At 47.2% G+C, this 17,962-nt stretch overlaps 1 protein-coding gene across 5 annotated transcripts in view; it reads right to left on the reverse strand.

The window, feature by feature from the left end:
- The window catches only part of DIP2C (disco interacting protein 2 homolog C), a 391,979-nt gene that overhangs the window by 57,450 nt on the left and 316,567 nt on the right, over nucleotides 1-17,962 (reverse strand). For all 5 annotated transcript variants that reach the window (XM_064371797.1, XM_064371795.1, XM_064371793.1 and 2 more), the window contains 6 exons: nucleotides 17,138-17,218; nucleotides 12,332-12,455; nucleotides 11,346-11,467; nucleotides 10,295-10,406; nucleotides 10,104-10,213; nucleotides 6,765-6,895 (listed from right to left, as the gene is read on the reverse strand). In XM_064371797.1, the coding sequence (XP_064227867.1) occupies nucleotides 6,765-6,895; nucleotides 10,104-10,213; nucleotides 10,295-10,406; nucleotides 11,346-11,467; nucleotides 12,332-12,455; nucleotides 17,138-17,218 (680 nt within the window). The remainder of the gene's footprint in view (nucleotides 1-6,764; nucleotides 6,896-10,103; nucleotides 10,214-10,294; nucleotides 10,407-11,345; nucleotides 11,468-12,331; nucleotides 12,456-17,137; nucleotides 17,219-17,962) is intronic.

The raw sequence follows: 17,962 nt of genomic DNA on the forward strand, positions 1-17,962 counted from the left end.
TTCTAGTTAGCATTTTGTCTAACCTTTTTTCAAGGTTTTTAGCTTCCTCTCATTGGGTTAGAACATGCTCCTTTACCTTGGAGAAGTTTGTTATTACCCACCTTCTGAAGCCTGCTTCTGTCAATTCATCAAAATCATTCTCCATCCAGTTTTGTTCCCTTGTTGGCAAGGAGTTGTGATACCTTGGAGGAGAAGAGGCATTCTGGTTTTTGGAATTTTCAGCCTTTTTGCAATGGTTTCTCTCCATCTTTGTGGATTTATCTACCTTTGGCCTGTGAAGTTGGTGACCTTTGGCTGGGGTCTGAGTGGATGTCCTTTCTGTGATGTTGAAACTATTCCTTTCTGTTAGTTAGTTTTCCTTCTAACAGTCAGGTCCCTCTGCTGCAGGTCTGCTGGAATTTGCTGGAGGTCCACTCTGATCCTGCTTGCCTAGATATCACCATCAGAGGCTGCAGAACAGCAAAGATTGCTGCCTGTTCCTTCCTCTAGTAACTTCATCCCAGAGAGGTATCTGACAGATGCCAGCCAGAGCTCTCCTGTATGAGGTATCTGTCAGTCCCTGCTTGGAGGTGTTTCCCAGTCAGGCTACACAGGGATCAGGGAGCCACTTGAGGAGGCAGTCTGTCCATTATCAGAGTTCGAACGCTGTGCTGTGAGATCTGCTGCTCCCTTTAGAGCTGCCAGGGAGGGAAGTTTAAGTCTGCTGAAGCTGTGTCCACAACCACCCCTTCTCCCAGGTACTCTGTCCCAAGAAGGTGGGGGCTTTATTTATAAGGCCCTGATGGTCTGCTGCCTTTTTTCAGAGATGCCCTGCCCAGTGAGAAGGGAATCTAGTGAAGCAGTCTGCCTGCAGCAGCCTTGCCGAGCTGTGGTGGGCAAGCCCAGTTCAAACTTCCTGGTGGCTTTATTTACACGGTAAGGTTAAAACTGCCTACTCCAGCTTCAGCAATGGCGGACGCACCTCCCTCCACCTAGCTTGAGCGTCCCAGGTCAAGCTCAGGCTGCTGTGCTAGCAGCTAGAATTTCAAGCCAGTGGAGGATCTTAGCTTGCTGATGTCCATGAGGGTGGGACATGCCAAGTCAGACCACTTAGCTCCTTGGCTTCAGCCCCCCTTCCAGGGGAGTGAGCAGTTCTGTCTCACTGGTGTTCCAGGCACCACTGGGGTATGAAAAAAACAAAACTACTGCAGCTTCCTCGGTGTCTGCCCAAATGGCCTCCCAGTTTTGTGCTGGAAACCCAGGGCCCTGGAATTGTAGGTACCGGAGGGAATATCCTGGTCTGTGGGTTGTGAAGACTGTGGGAAAAGCACAGTAACTGGGCGGGAGTACAGGAAACAGTCCTAATGGCTTCCTTTGGCTAGGAGAGGGCGTTCCCCAGCCCCTTGAGCTTCCCGCGTGAGGCGATGCCCCCCGCTGCTTCAGCTTACCCTCTTTGGGCTGCACCCACTGTCCAACCAGTCCCAATAAGATGAACCAGGTACCTCTGTTGGAAATGCAGAAATCACCCGCCTTTTGCATCAATCTCATTGGGAGCTGCATGCAGAGCTGTTCCTATTTGGCCATCTTGGAAACTCCCCCACCATCTTAATAATATTGAATCTTCCAATACATGAATATGGGCTATCTGACACAATTTTTGAAAACAGGTATAATCTTAAAAATATTTTGAAACAATTCCCTTACATTCATGATTTTCAGATAAACAATCCTCTACTTTATGACAGAAGAAAGCCTTAGGATGAGGACACATACATTATGTGTGTCGCTTAAAACTTTCAAATAATCACAAAGTTACATTTAAAATAATTTTTTCTCCTTGAATTATCTGATGGTGAGTCATTGACTTGATGCCTTTCAATCCCAGACACTTCAGGGGTATTTCCAAAAAACAAGTGTATTTTCCTCCATAAACAACTTAGCCATCAAAACCAGAAAACAAACATTCCTTCTATCCCAGCTCAGACCCTATTCCAGTTTCTCCAGCTGTCCCCGATTACATACCCTGTAGCAAAAGGGTCCTGTTTGCACAGGCACACTGCGAGCAAGTGGTTAGCTCGCAGCCTCCCTCTGCCCAGAGCGAGTTTCTGGATGTTTTATGACTCTCACAACAGCAGGCTTTGTGAAGTAATTCTAGGCAGGTGCACTGTCCAGTCCCCTAGCTTAGGTGGCTGATGTTTCCACACAGGGAGATCCAGGGCAGGCATCTTTGGCAGGAGTATTGTGGGAGCAACACTGCTTTCCTCATCTCACACCACGTGCTGCAGGCTTCACCATCACTGAGGTTGCCTGGACCACCTGGTTCAGGCTTTTCCACTGTGAAGCCTCTTTCCTCTAACTACTTTGTAGATGGCTACTATATAAATCCCCACTTCTCATCAAGCATTGAATTTGTTCATCTATTTGTATCTGAATAGTTGGAAAATTTCCTATTTTTACCCGAAGTGTTATAATCTGTTTCAATCTTTATTTCTTGAGACAGGGTCTTGCTCTGTCACCTAGGCTAGAATGGGTGGCGTGATCTCAGCTCACTGCAACCTCAACCTTCCAGGCTCAAGTGATCCTCCACCTCAGCCTCCCAAGTAGTTGGGACCACAGGCACACACCACTACGCCTGGCTAATTAAAAAAATTGGTTTTGGAGGCTGGGTGTGGTGGTTTAGGCCTGTTATTCCTACACTTTGGGAGGCTGAGGTGGGAGGGTGGCTAGAAGTTCAAGACCAGCCTGGGCAACATGGCAAGACCCTATCTCTATAAAAAGTGTAAAAATTAGCACTCCTGTGGTCCCAGGATAACAATGCTTTGGTGAAGGATGGGTCCATGTACAATGGTGGTCTCATGAGACTATTATGAAGCTGAAAAATTTCTACTGCCTATAGACATTGCAGCATACCACATTACTCACATTTGTAGTCATACTGGTCTAAACAAAACTGTACCGCCAGTCATATAAAAGCACAGGACATACAATCACATCTTCAGTTCTGTTCATGTGACGAACCACATTTATTGATATGTATATGATACAACCTTGAGTCTTGGGCATGGTAGATTAGCTTTTTGATGAGCACATATGGTTATGTACACAACCTAATACTTAACCATGATGATATACAACTGTGTTACTGGTTTATGAATTTACTGTATTTTTTGTTATTTTACAGCATACTACTACCTATAAAAAAGAAAGTTAATTGTAGAACACCCTTGGCAGGTCCTTCAGGAGGGTCTTCCAGAAGAAGGTATTGTTATCCTTGGAGGTGACAGCTCCATGCGCATACTGACCCGAAGATGCTTCAGTGGGACAAGATGTGGAGGAGAAGGCAGTGACACTGAACACTCTGGCCCTGTGGAGGCCTAGGCAGGTGTGTGTGTGTGTGTGTGTGTGTGTGTTGTGGAGGCCTAGGCAGTTGTGTGTGTGTGTTATGGAGGTTTATGCAGCTGTGTTAGGCAGCTGTGTGTGTGTGTGTTGTGGAGGCCTAGGCAGCTGTGTGTGTGTGCATGCATGCGTGCACACGTGTTGTGGAGGCCTAGGCTGGTGTGTGTGTGTGTGTGCATGTTGTGGAGGCCTAGGCAGTTGTGTGTGTGTGTTGTGGAGGCTTATGCAGCTGTGTTAGGCAGCTGTGTGTGTGTTGTGGAGGCCTAGGCAGCTGTGTGTGCATGCGTACGTGCATGCGTGTGTTGTGGAGGCCTAGGCTGATGTGTGTGTGTGTGTGTGTGTGTTGTGGAGGCCTAGGCTGGTGTGTGTGTGTGCACGTGCGCATGTGTGTGTGTATCTGTGTTGTGGAGGCCTAGGCTGATATGTGCATGCATGTGTATTAGTTTTTAACAAAAAGTTTAAAATGTTATTTAAAATTTAATAGAAAGGAATTTATAGAGTAAGGACATAAAAAATTATTTTTGTATAGTTGTATAATGTGTGTTTTAAGCTAAGTGTTTTTATAGATGAGTCAAAAATTTAAAAATTAAAATGTTTATAAAGTTAAAAAGTTACAGTAAGCTAAGGCTAATTTATCATTTAAGAACTATAGGCATTTTTGATGAACTTAGTGTAGCCGAAGCGTCTGGTGTTTACAGAGGCTACAGTAGTGTGCAGTAATGTCCTGGGCCCTCACGTCCAGGTGCCACATACTCACTGACCCACCCAGTGAGTTTAACCTTCTGGACCTTACTTTTACTGTACCTTTTTTGTGCTTGAATATGTCTAGATACACAGATACTTACCATTGCGTTACAATGGCCACAGCATTCAGTGTACTGCCACACTGCACATGACTGCAGCCTGGGTATATCAGGCTGTCCCAGCCAGGTCTGTGTAAGCACACTCGGTGTTTGCACAACACTGAAATCACCCAAGTGGAACGCATCCCCATCACCCAACGATGCCTGACTGCACTTACTTCCAATCCCCCACATGCAGCCCATCTCCCTCTGTGGCTGCCCAGTCCCGGAACAAGCTGTGACTCCCACACTGCACCCTGCCTGGCTCCCACAGCCCAGGCTGGGAACAGCCCTCTGTGGACTCCCCTCCTCTAACCTAGGCTTGGGCACCCTGTGTGGCTGCTCCCCACCAAGATGCCCTCCCTACCCTGCTGTGCTCTTAGAGGCACACCCCGAGGACAAGGCCTCCTCACATTTCACACCCCCAGGGCCTCTTCTGCCCGGTTCTCTTTCCAGACCTGCTGAACTCCATGGGAAAGGGAAGTCATTATTATTTTAACTTCTGTATTAGTCATTGTGCATCTAGGACCCAAGTGCTTTTTTTTTTTTTTTTTTAAGCAAGTCCATTGGGATCTGTTTCTATAGAGGATTTTTGTTTTTACTGGAAACATTTATGGCTATATTTATTTGTACTGTTGCAAGGGCAATCAACAAAGTACTGTGATCTTATGACTTCTGAGTTATTAATATTTTTCAGGGAAGATGCTTGTTAAAGTTCATCACAACCTGGACAAGCCCTTAAAGAGTCTATTGTAATTGTTGGTTCACACCGAGAACTTACTTTCCCTGCCACAAACACCTTCTCTGATTTTCATGGGGAGCCAGGCTTGGTGAGTCTGCAGGCAGGAGTCTTCCATCTGTTGGCTTTGGTTTTACTTGTATACTCTGCCAGATGAAATACAGTCACCCTACAAGGGCAGTTGTTCAGAACAGACCTCTGCCCTCCAGCTTCACATGTATATCTAAGGCCATTTTGGCCCAACTGTTGGAATAGTATGTTCTGAGCGATTTCCCAAGGAAAAAAAATCACTCACAGTATTATTGCATTTTAGATTGAGGCAAAAATCATTAAATATTTCATTATTCAGTTTTATCTGCTTTCTCAAAAAGCTGAATTGTCCTAATTAGAATATCAGTATTTTTCAAAAATACAAGATTACATTTTAATCCAACTTAATACTCTTAAATATTAAGAATACATTAAAAATGTTTGTTTACAGACATGAGAAAAAATTCCCACTGGGCACGTGGCTCATGAGGGCAAGGTGGGTGGATCACTTGAGGTCAGGAGTTCAAGACCAGCCTGGCCAACATGGTGAAACCCCGTATCTACTAAAAATACAAAAATTAGCTGGGCATCGTGGCAGGCACCTGTAATCCCAGCTACTCAAGAGGCTGAGGCATGGGAATTGCTTGAACCTGGGAGGCAGAGGTTGCAGTGGGCTGAGATTGTGCCACTGCACTCCAGCCTGGGTGACAGACTGAGACTTTGTCTCAAAAAAAAAAAAAAGAAAAGAGAAAGATCCACTATAAATTTTAGGAAAATCATAACCAATTTCATACTGTAACATCTCAGATTTATAAATACATTAATGCATAATCATAAAATAGTATGTGCAAAAAAGATTTATCAGTGAAGTTACATGTTTGCGTTAGCTTTAATATGCCCCGTTTTAAAAAAAGGGGGGTGGGGAGCAGGCGGAAAATACAAAACTGCTAAAATGCTGATACATGAAGCTGGATGACAGTCACTGGTGTGTACTGCTGGACACGCTCTACACAAGTATGTTTGAAAATGTTAATAAATTGGAAAATGAACTCTGAAACACTATGTGCTCAAATGTTGCTAGTGGATATTTATTGGTAATGCCCTTTATCAGGTGGTATGATTATTGATGGCTTTATTTTCTTCTTTATATTACTTTGTATTTTCTAAAAATTTCTACAATGATCACGTATGTATGATCAGACAAAAAAGCCAAGAAACATCCATTTGGTTTTCTGGTCCTTCATTCATCCCATAAATGTCTGCTGAGCACCTGCTGTGAGCCAGGCTTCGAGCTGACTGCTGGGCAGAGTGCCGCATGCCCCAGGGAACACTCAGCCCTTGTGGACTCACCTCTGGGCTTGCCCAGCCTAGGTCCTGCAGTAACAGCTGGAGTGAAGCCCGAGGGAGGTGAGAGGCTGCAATGCCTGCTGGCCCAGCGGGAACCCAGATCAAGCACGATCGCAAGGCTTTACAGGCATAAGAGCCAAGTCCGAAGCCTGGGAGTCTTCTGATTGTCAGAAATAAAGGTCCACACAGACAACTCTCCAAAATGTTCCTCCACTGCTGCAGAAAGTGACTGTCACCCCAGGCGCTGTTCTGTCCCCAAGAGCCAAATCCACCAGGAGAGAGACAGGGACAGGAGTCAGCCCCAGGCCTCCTCCAGCAGGAGTGGGGGTACGGGGCCAGTGCTGAGGCTGCCTGGCTGGGTGTAAGGTCTGGAGAAGAAGGTGCATGATTTTTTTTTTTTTTTAATATAAAGATATGGAGAGGAATCTTACCTGCAGAGGCACCAGAGGACAAATCCCAGTCCACAGTAGGGGTCCAGGCAGATGGCCACTTCTCTAGAAGGGTAAAGTTCACACTGCAGCTTAATGGAACGGCAGAAGGCACTGGTGGCTGCATGAGACATCTGCAAAACACAGGGCAGTGTTACATGAATGGGGCCTGACACCCTAAGACACCCGTGAGAAAACAAGGCTGCATTAAATGCATGGGACCGCATGCCCAAGGATATCTATGAGACAATAGGCTGCATTAAATGCACGGGGCCTGACACCCAAAGGCATCTAAAATACAGTAAGGCCGCAGGAAATGTATGCTGGCCTGGCACAGTGGCTCATACCTGTAATCCCAACACTTTGGGAGGCCAGGGTGGGATGATGGCTTGAGACCAGGAGTTCCAGGCTGCAGTGAGCTATGACTACCACTGCACTCCAGCCTGGACAACAGAGTGAGACCCTGTCTCTTCAATAAAATTTAAAGAACGAAACCCAAAAAACAACAAATGTATGATATCTGGCACCAAATGCCCAAAGCTGTTTTTAGGACCAGGGACAACTATAGCCAAGCTGGGGCTACACTGTGTCTGGGGAATGTGAGTGGCCGATATTTTCACTGGAGTTCTCATTGTCAATGAGTAAACCTCACTCAGAACTGCAGGTCCTGCAGGACCTAGCAATTCCAGCTGTTGAAATAGTGCATTTGAAGAGCAAGTCATGCAGGAAGGGGTTCTAGTGTGACTCTCTCTCCAACACACTGACCCACAAGTAGAGGAGACACCATGGCACACTCCCGCCTCTGCCAGTCAAGGCTCTGCCTCATTCATGGGTGTCTCCAGGGCTGGACAAGGCCTCTGCTGTGCAGCAGGTGGCCAGTGAGACCTGCTGGGTGGCTCACCATCTCAATGATCAGGAAGTGAAGGCTCACAGAAGTGAAAGATTTTGCTGACTGTGACATGAGTTAGAGCCCAGGTCCTCCTACACTCATCCTTTACCATCCTCCACCACCCTGCAGGGAGATGGTGACCAAAATCCATTCATCCCATCATTGACCAGACAGTGAAGAGCTCTCCGTATCTTCCCCTTCCCTAATCCCTGTAATAGTCCACTACAGTCCATGTGTAACGTAGATTAATTCGAAATACAATAAAATATATTACTAACATTAATTTTCTCACAGAAGCTTTCTTGCCAAACAAACCTAAGAGGAAAATAGAAGTCAAAGCAGCATAGAAAATGGTTCTGATTTCTGTGGTTTTAAAACATGTCACAAGTTATCTGAAGTTGAATGTTGACCAGAGCTAAACTGTAAAGGGACCAGCACAAAGCCTGGTAACTGGAAATCCAGCCAAACGCCTGGCTCCCATCTTTCATTTGCCACTCCAGCAAGACGTGAGACAACCGGGGTTTGGGGTCCTCTCACTGTGAAATTCTGCATCATTGTTGAAAGTTCTGCCCAGAGGGTTTCATAACTGCTTTACTATATTCATACAGTGGAATGTAGAATTTTTATAGAACGTAAAATGTAAGTAATTCTTTTTAGTTTGTTTTTAAGGTAAGTATTTGTTTAATGGAGAAATGAGATTGAATTTATCAAATACTCATCCAGACTCCTGCCTCCCTGGATTAGCAGCTAGTAGTAAAGTCCTGCCTCCCAAAATTACCCACCCACTCAGATCAGCAACTAGAGCAAGCCTACCCTGAACTGCTGCTCTGTGCAAAGCACTATTTCTAGGTGAAGAATTGATCTCTTCAGCACAGCAAATACTAAAGTACTGAGAGCTTGTTATATATCAGGTATGGTGTTAGGTGCTGGAGATGAACAGAAGACTGAAACATGGCCCTGCCCTCTGGGTCCAGTGGGAATTCAGAGATGAGCAGGAGCACAACCATGTATGATGTAAGAGAAGGGTGCTCCTATCACCTGGCTGTGGGTCTCAGACCCACTGGGGCTTTCACGTGACTTCAGGAGACAAACAAGAATGGACACTGGTTAAAGAAAAGCAGCTGGCCAGGCGCAGTGGCTCAAGCCTGTAATCCTAGCACTTTGGGAGGCTGAGGCGGGCGGATCATGAGGTCAAGAGATCAAGACCATTCTGGCCAACATGGTGAAACCCCGTCTCTACTAAAAATACAAAAAAATTAGCTGGACCTGGTGGTGTGCGCCTGTAGTCCCAGCTACCCTGGAGGCTGAGGCATGAGAATTGCTTGAACCCGGGAGGCAGAGGTTGCAGCAAGCCAAGATCGTGCCACTGCACTCCAGTCTGGCGCCTGGCGACAGAGCGAGACTCTGTCTCAAAAAAAAAAAGAAAGAAAAAGAAAAGAAAAGCAGCTAAGAAAGTTCTGATGATCTACTCTACATGAGATGCAGAGATTGTAAGTGGGCCACAAGAATGGCACAATCGGAAGCATGAGCTTCTCTTCTGGCTGTGACAGTAGGAGGGTCACTGCTAACTTCATCCTATAGGAACTACGTCATCTTGATCTGAAAACATTTCTTTTCAAAAGCTTTTGAAAAATTATTTTATTTCACATTGTAGCTAATTTGCCATTTCATTTCAGTTCTACTAAGAGGTGGATGGAGAGTGAGAACTGTTGTGAGGCAGACAAAGCCAGCTTACCCGTCAGACCCACAGATGGAGGCAGAGGGCGCAAAAGGCTGCGGAGTCCCCGATGGGTGGGGTTTGTACAGCAGCTCAACGAGGGTGTCACCTGAGCTGAGAGGGTCATCACCCAGGCTGGAGTGCAGTGGCGCGATCTTGGCTCACTGCAATCTCCGCCTCCCAGGTTCAAGCAATTCTCCTGCCTCAGCTTCCCAAGTGGCTGGGACTACAGGCGCCTGCCACTATGCCCGGTTAATTTTTGTATTTTTAGTAGAGAGAGGGTTTCACCGTGTTAGTCAGGCTGGTCTCGAACTCCTAACCTCAGGTAATCCACCTGCCTTGGCTTCCCAAAGTGCTGGGATTACAGGCGTGAGTCACTGGCCAATGACGACTTCTAATAGAGCCCAGGTTAAAACGCAACAAAGTATAGTATGCAGAGATTTATCATAGAGCACTCAGATTTGAGAACCAGCAAGAGAGAAAAACACGTGCAGTGTTCTACTGTCAGCTATGGAGACCGCGTTCATATAAAAACATATTTGGGGCATTTGGACAGAATTAGTCAGCCTAGTTAAGGACGGAAATGATCATACGTGTCGTGCTGTGAATGAAACACGTACATACGGCTCTTTCCACATCTCAGAGTCTGATTACACGAGTCGGCACATGGGCTTGCCATGTCCAGCACGCTCTGAAGTGGCCTCCCGTGGCCACCTCCTGCAGCCGCCCTGCTCACCTTTACGCCAGCTAGCATCCCAGTTGTGGACACGCTGAAGTCGAGATACGCAAGGGTGTCTGGGTTGCAAGGTTTGCAGATCTGGGCAGGCCGCTTCTTTGGCAAATCATCTGGAGAAGAACACGGCTATCAACAGATCTGGCCTGAGCAAATCCCATGAGCAAACCACCGTCTCCAGCCAAAGCACTGACCTGTGTCCAGGATGAGGGGCCACGTCCTGACATCCACAGCTGCCGCCGCCTCCCTGGACCGTAGCAACTTACAGATGAGCTGTGTTGTCATCAGACAGGCAGAGCGACTCACCTGGCATCAGAGAATGAGAATGAAGCCGGATGAAAGCGTGCTCACTACACACGTGTCTCCTGCTCGCTAAGCACACTAAAACTATGTAGCTTTAATGGGCAGATTAGGCTCCCGAGCCCTGCTGGCTCCTGCTGGTTAGCTGAGGGAGAAGAACGCTAGGAGTCTGGTGATGGGAGCTGGGCCAGAATGTGGGGCAGAGCTCAGGTCCTGAAGCCTGTGCACCTGTACTTTCCTGGCCCAGCAGCATCCACAGCATCATGACCACGTACAGAAAAGAGCTCACTGCTCACACCGTTAGCTCTGTTCTACTGGAAATGTCACACATATCCAGACACATCGTGCGTACTTTGTAGCAGGAGTGGCCACTGTGGGGGTCCTCCAACACCATGGAGAAAGGGACTCAGATGTGGGTGGGACAAGGCATTCTCTGCCCCAAACTGCTTTCCCCTGTAGTTCCTCCTTCAAGGAGGAAAATACAGCGGAATCCTATGAAACTTCTCCAGCTATAGACAAGGGAAAACAGATCTATACTTTCAAACAGGAGCAGGAAACTTCTAAATCCTGAGGAGAGAGCTTTTGAAAAAGTCCTTCCTCTTCCCATGGTGGGTCTGCTCAGCTGGGTTTGTGGGGAAGCCTGAGGGATGGTGAGGATACCCTCTCTTGGGACCTGTTTTCTCCCGGGCATCTTCAACTTCAAGACCTGCAGTAAGAGCTACTATCCAGCTTCTGCCTCCACGTACAAGTTTAGATCTCACCTCTATATTCAGACCGTAGGCTCCCTGCAGGCAGAGACCCTTTCCTGTTCTGACTGTTTGATTCCAGACACACACCAGCTCCCATAGCCAGCTGCTGCCCTGGGAGATGTCAGAGTCTGCGTGCGGTCTGTGAACTCGACACTCAGCTCCAGGCAGGTGGAGGCCCAGCTCCCAGGTACGTTACCTCCACAATCATCTTAACGGTAGGCAGCGTCGTCGCGATGTTCTGTGGGTGCGGGGGGCGGACGGTTATTGGCACACAGCCTGCATACAGGCAGCCATAAAATGCTGCGATCAGGTCTATTCCTACACAGGAGAAAACCAAGCATCACTACTGAAGCAGATCACGCTGCTTAGTGGCCACTGTCCCTGTCAGCATAAATGCCAGTCTAGGACAAGTTCAACGGGTGAACGAGCAGCGAAACTTCTCACAGGCTCCGTCATCCTGGTGGGTTTTGTCAGCTTTGGCAGGCACTGTCATTTTCCCATCCTTTCAGACTGAGATGACGAGGCAGCCTGGAGGTTTAATTTCTACATCATTTTGCTAAGCAAATACCCACCTTTGTAATTGTGAATTTAGTTAAGATTTAGGTACTATTAAGTGAACCACCTGAGGTATCTAGTGACACAAATTAGATATAAAAGTCTTTGAAGGGGCCGGCGCGGTGGCTCACGCCTGTAATCCCAGCACTTTTTGGGAGGCCGAGGCGGATGAATTATGAGGTCAGGAGTTCGAGACCAGCCTGGCCAACATGGTGAAACCCCATCTCTACTAAAAATACAAAACTTAGCCAGGAGTGGTGGCAAGTGCCTGTAATCCCAGCTACTTGGGAGGCTGAGGCAGGAGAATTTCTTGAACCCGGAAAGTGGAGGTTGCAGTGAGTCAAGATCACACCACTACACTCCAACCTGGGTGACAGAGCAAGACTCCATCTCAAAAAAAAAAAAAAGTCTTTGAAAGCATCAATTTACTGAAGCCTCTGACAGTAGCACATGTAGCTGGTGCCCGTAAGTGGTCATAGCGAGACACAATGGGCCAGTAAGCATCCAGCTGGATACAGCACAGACTCCTGGCCATCACACTGCCCTCTCAGGCACCAGTGGGTGTGTAAGGGAGCTCCATGCACTGCAGCGGTCGACGTCTCTCAGGGAAGCCCACCCTGCCTGTACCTGGGGGGTAGACCAAGGCCACATGGTCCCCGTCCTGCAGGTGGCCCCGCTCCATCAGCATCACGGCAATCTTCTCAGCACGCTTGTGCAGCTGCACGCAGGTCAGCGAGTTCGCGATCGCACCCTGCGGGCCAATCACAGGGACAAGCGCGTAAGATTCCTTCAGTCGAGATGTTTGTGGAGAGCGCGCACGCGTCATACAACTCACTGACACAAAGCGTACGTCACTGGGTTTTAGAACATGCACAGACCTGTGCAACCAACATGGAGAGTCAATTTTAGAATGTTTTCAGCTTCCCCTAAAACCACATATCTATTAGAGGTCAACTCCATTTTCTTCCAACTACGTAAGAAGTACAGACCAAAAAGCATCTACATATATTTGGGGTGGCAACAAACATTTTAAAAAATGATTAGATGAATTAAAAAACAGTGGAACAAAAAAAAACCCTAGTAATTCTGGGACTTGTGTTACTGTCATGGGCAGTGAGAATTACCATTGCGCCTGCAGGGCCCAGAAGTTGGTAATGAAGACCGATTAAAAACGTTCATTTAGAAAGACCACATCAAAAATCAAGGAAGTCAGAAAGCAAAAAACAAAAGTAAAACAAATAGTTAAAAATACCCTAAAGGAATGAAAAGAACTGTCAAACGCGATTTCATGTAGACTTTACTGTAGAAACAAATAGAAAACATATTTGTGCTCAAAATGCCTTACAAAAGAGTTGTAAAGGAAGATGGGCTGCAAGATACGTACTAAGAAACATCCTAAGAGTGTAGGATTCACTATTTATTTATTTATTTTTTTGAGACAGGGTCTCTGTCTCCCAGGCTGAAGTGCAGTGGCATGATCACCGTTCACTGCAGCCTGGACCTGCTGGGCTCAAGCGATTCTCCTGCCTCAGCATCCTGAGCAGCTGGGACGACAGATGCCACCATTATGCCTGGCTCATTCTTTTAAAAAAAATATATATATATCTCGCAGATATAGGGTCTCCCTATGTTGCCCAGGCTGGTCTCAAACTCCTGGCCTCAAGTGATCTTCCCACCTTGGCATCACTATTTAAGCCAAGAAGAAAAATATGAATAAACTGCAAATTATAAGCATGCAACTAACCAAAACAAGCTTTTCCTGAGGACACATTTTACAATTTAAGTTCATGTGCAGCATTCTCAGATGTGGAGAGACTGCTGTCTACAGTCATTTAAAAACCACTTCTTTGTGATTGGATTCTGTCTCACAGCTGCTAACAGGGTGAGGATCATCCCTCAAGCAGTGGGCAAGTGGACTGAAGTCCATGGGACCAGGAAGACTCCAGAGCCAAAAAGTGACAGAACAACCAGGCTCAGGAATTCTCGTGTAAGTCACAGCTACAAAGAATAACGTGAGAGTGTGGGGACAGAAAGCACCGCAAGCCCGAGAAGGCTGCCGGGGACTGGACACCGCGATTCAGCGCTTAGGCACCGGGAGAGAGGCCCCGAGGGGCTGGTGGGGAGCTGACTTTGTGGAACGAGGAGGACGCTGCATAGATGAACAGTTTCGGGGGCTATTCAGCAGCGATGCTGGGAAAAGCATGTCAGCCTCCCTGCTCAAAGGGCCCATGTCGGAAACACGCGGGCGGGACACGGTGTGAGTGGAAGAGAACTTCTCAGGAAGCATCAAGATGTGAGCGCTAGACCCTGACCTCTACCAAAACATCCAGAAGACGGCCGAGGAGCAAGGACTGCGGGGAGGCTGCCCAGGTAATTGCCCCATGGGTCTTCAGACCTGTCCCGCCAACTGTGGTTGGTTTCCTCCATGCAGGAGAGCATTAGCTTACATTTCTCTGAATTCAACCTTCTCATCCCACACATTTTCCTTAATTATTTTCCCCCTTAGGGGACGTCTAAAAAATAAGAAAACAGAAACTGATTTAAAGTAGAAGAGCCCAAGAGCAGAAGGTGGCAGAGATGGGCAAAGACAACAAGGCTTTCTGCCATGTTGGTCAGGCTGGTCTCGAACTCCTCACCTCAAGTGATCCACCTGCCTTACAAAGTGCTGGGACTGTAGGTATGAGCCATGGCACCCGGCCTCCACCACTTTAAATGAGCTTGTGACTACACTGCCAGCAAAGAGTGGCCAAATTCATAATCAACAGAAACATGCCTCCTTGATGGAAGCAGCGGCTGAATGGCCACGCCCCAGATGAGTGACTGGTGTACATGCTGAACAGGGATGCTTAGGATATGCTGAGTGGTTCCTTATTGGAATGAATTTCACCTGTTTCTTTTTGCTTTTTAAAATCTTGCTTTTAGAAAATGTGTGATTCTGTATGTTTCCGTTGGACAGTGCTGAACAGGGAAGCTGATTTAGGTGGGGATTACACTACGAACATCGTGGAAACGATGCTGCTGCCTTGGTCCAGGCCGAGCATCTCGGTGTGCATACAAGGCAGCAGAGAGGGAGATGGACACAGATGCCTGATCTGATGCTTGCAGGAAAGAAATGGCTCAAGTGTGCCTGTCTCTATGTGCAGCGAGCCTCGGAAACAGCAAGTCACACCTCCAAGGAAAAGGTATCCTCAGGTCATGCCTTCCTCACACAGTCCAATAGTAAATTACTCATGGCTTTGATGCCTACGTCTGGCCCCCATCTGATTTGCAGTTGTTCCTAATAAAGCCCTTTTCAGAGAACCTGAATCATTTCTAGGAAATACCTTTTCCCAGAAGATCCAGCATCCAGCTATGCAAATGACCACCACAGGGGATCAGGGCCAGACAGACCAGATGCCAAGCCCAGCACCATGGCACCACCCAGCAAACAATCTGAGGGATCCTCTCCAAATCAGGCACAGCTGGAACAGCTCTATTTGCCTCCTGATGGCACACGCTGCCTACGAACACGCCTAAATCATTTCCGAATCTTCGCACATATGGGGGTCTGCTGCTTCCTGAGCTGCCCATCAATACCTCTAGATTATTGAACACAGACGCTCATGTAACCCACACACATGGGTGCAACATGTCAGGCAAGGTCGGGGCAGGGCTTCAAGGAGACTCAGAGCTGAATCCGCCCCTGGCAGCTTGCGGCATGCAAAGGGATGGCCACCTCTGTGAGGAAATTAAGGGAAGGAGAAAGCACCTTCCGAAGGATCTGGGGTGCCGGAGGGAGGCTGGAGTTGGCGCCACAGATTTACGTCGCCACTTTGGAGGTGACAATGGAAGTCTCTACAGCACTGCCAAGACCAAAGGGAAAGAGGAAAAGTCACAAGTAGTTTACAGGAGGAACACTGCTTGGAGAGAACAAAGTCAGAGGAGAGGAGAGGAGACGGGCAGGAAATCAAGACAGCGCCCGAGGACGGCGAACCTGACCATCGACTGGGTTAACAAAGGGGCCTCATCCATATTCACAGGCCGAGGAAGGGTCCAATGGAGAAAGAGACGAAAAGTGGAAGGTGGCATTTCAGATACAGGGACCCACAGCAACTCTGGGTCCTCAAGAGCTCCAGCCCCCGTGCCTGATCTGTCAGCGCAGGGCAAAGGTTCCATCACAGTGCCAGCGAACTAGGGCCAGAGAGGTAACAGAAACAGGCCTTGCTGTTTTTACCGGCTCTTCCTGGGAAATGGTCTCGAGCAGACACAGTGAAGGACCAGCTACTGGGATCAACTCAACACACGCGGCAATGTCAAGACGAGAAGTGCATCTCTGGCAGAGGAGGAGGAAGAGAGGTTATTCCTGTGACTAAATCACATGCAAAGAATGGTATAACAAACTCAAACCAGAGAGTTGGAGAATAATTTCACGATGTTGCTGGCACTTTCTTTCATCTTCAATCCACTGCTTCAAATGGCAGGGGGGCCTAATGCACTAAGATTTTGATATTTAGTAATTCTCAACAGCTATGACTTTTTGAAGAGCTGCAAGAGACTATACTTGTCAAGAAGACTTATATTTCTCATCTATTTTTCAAGCTTCGTTTCCATGGCAAAAAAAAAAAGTTAGAAGCATATTAAGATTTTTGCATTTTTGTTGTTAATAGTATTAGCTTATTTAAGGCCTTACTCTTAAGTACTACAATAGAACAATATTTGATCAGCTTGGTTTTCTCATGTCAAGTGTAAACAGAAACTTTAATTACAAAGTGGAAATAATTTTCATTCTTGAGTCTGCAATAAACATAACTTCTGATGTATAAAAAAGTAGTTTAGGGCCGGGTGTGGTGGCTCATGGGTGTAATCCCAGCACTTTGGGAGGCCAAGGCAGGTGGATCACTCAAGGCCACGAGTTCAACACCAGCCTGGCCAACGTGGTGAAACCCCGTCTCTACTAAGAATATAAAAATTAGCCAGACATGGTGGTGGGCACCTGTAGTCCCAGCTATTCAAACGCTAAGGCATGAGAATTGCTTAAACCAGGGAAGTGGAGGCTGCAGTGAGCAGACTGCCACTGCACTCCAGCCTGGGCAAGAGAGAGAGAGACTGTCGCAAAATAAAAAAAAAAAAAAAAGTAGTTTAGTAATCAAAATAAAAATGCAAATATCTCAGACTTGCAATTTCTCTCTTGTAGATATCATCAAGAAACATTGTAAATAGGGTGCTAAAATATCTGTATTCACAAACAGGTGTAAATAACTGCACAAATTGTTATGTTTAAAAGCAATCCCTAGGTAAAAAAGTCTCATTAGTCAAAATAGCAAAAAATAAGAAGAATTAACATAAGACTGAAGTGAAAGGATTGAGTCAGAAATAAAGAAGCAGAAGCGCTCCCGGGAACCAGGCTGGCCCCTTCGAGGTGAGCAGCCAGGGAACGCGAGCTCCGGGCCTCACCCGACAGTTGAGCAGCGTGTAGAGGACGTGGTCCGGGGTGGTCTGCGCTCTCCACTGCAAGACCTCCGAGAGGAACAGGAACTGGAACAGAGCACAGGTGAGGCTCAGGCTATGCGGTGTGAGGTGAGGCAACCCCGATATTAAACCCACAGAAGTTGTCTGAGTGGCTTTGGGTCTTAGAACCACGTGCTTCTCTGCAGGGAGTCGAGGACACGCATGCTGGGAAAATCTCGAACGCATACAATGGCAGGACAAGCAAGTCTCCAGCTTTGTTCCTGCAGGGTCTTAGATTCACAGCACCCGACTTAAGAGTCACAAAGCAAAGGACTGATGCTGTATCAAGGTTTGAGAGGTTTACTGAAAGTCTGCCCAAGGATGGGAACCATTTCCCTCATAGGCAGGACCAGCCTGCACAGAAATCCCTTCTCCTGGGGCTTCCAGGAGATGCGACATGGATTTCGATGGCTACAACGACAGAATCAGATCTATCCGGTTTTAAAAAGTGAGCTCTAACAAATTTAGGTTTTTTAGAACAGCAATACCCTAATGGCGTTAAGCCACATTGCAAATTACACAAACTACATGTTCCCTACCGATCTGGTTCACGGTAAAAGGGGCCTTGTTTCACATTCGGGTACAGCAAAAGCCCACAGATAAGGCTTCATCCCTTTCATAAATAGGGTTGGCACAGTGATCAAGGGGTTCTGATTAACATATTACTGGAGGTTACCAAGTTGGCAAAGTTTCACAGGGTGGATTTTGCCCCATTTCCTAATGGGCCATACAGAAGGGGACACCTTTTGGCTGCGGGAAACAGGACCTCTG

This window comes from Aotus nancymaae, unplaced genomic scaffold (assembly GCF_030222135.1).
Source record: "Aotus nancymaae isolate 86718 unplaced genomic scaffold, 86718_ANA_hifiasm-v0.15.2.pri h1tg000173l, whole genome shotgun sequence".
NCBI lineage: Eukaryota > Metazoa > Chordata > Mammalia > Primates > Aotidae > Aotus > Aotus nancymaae.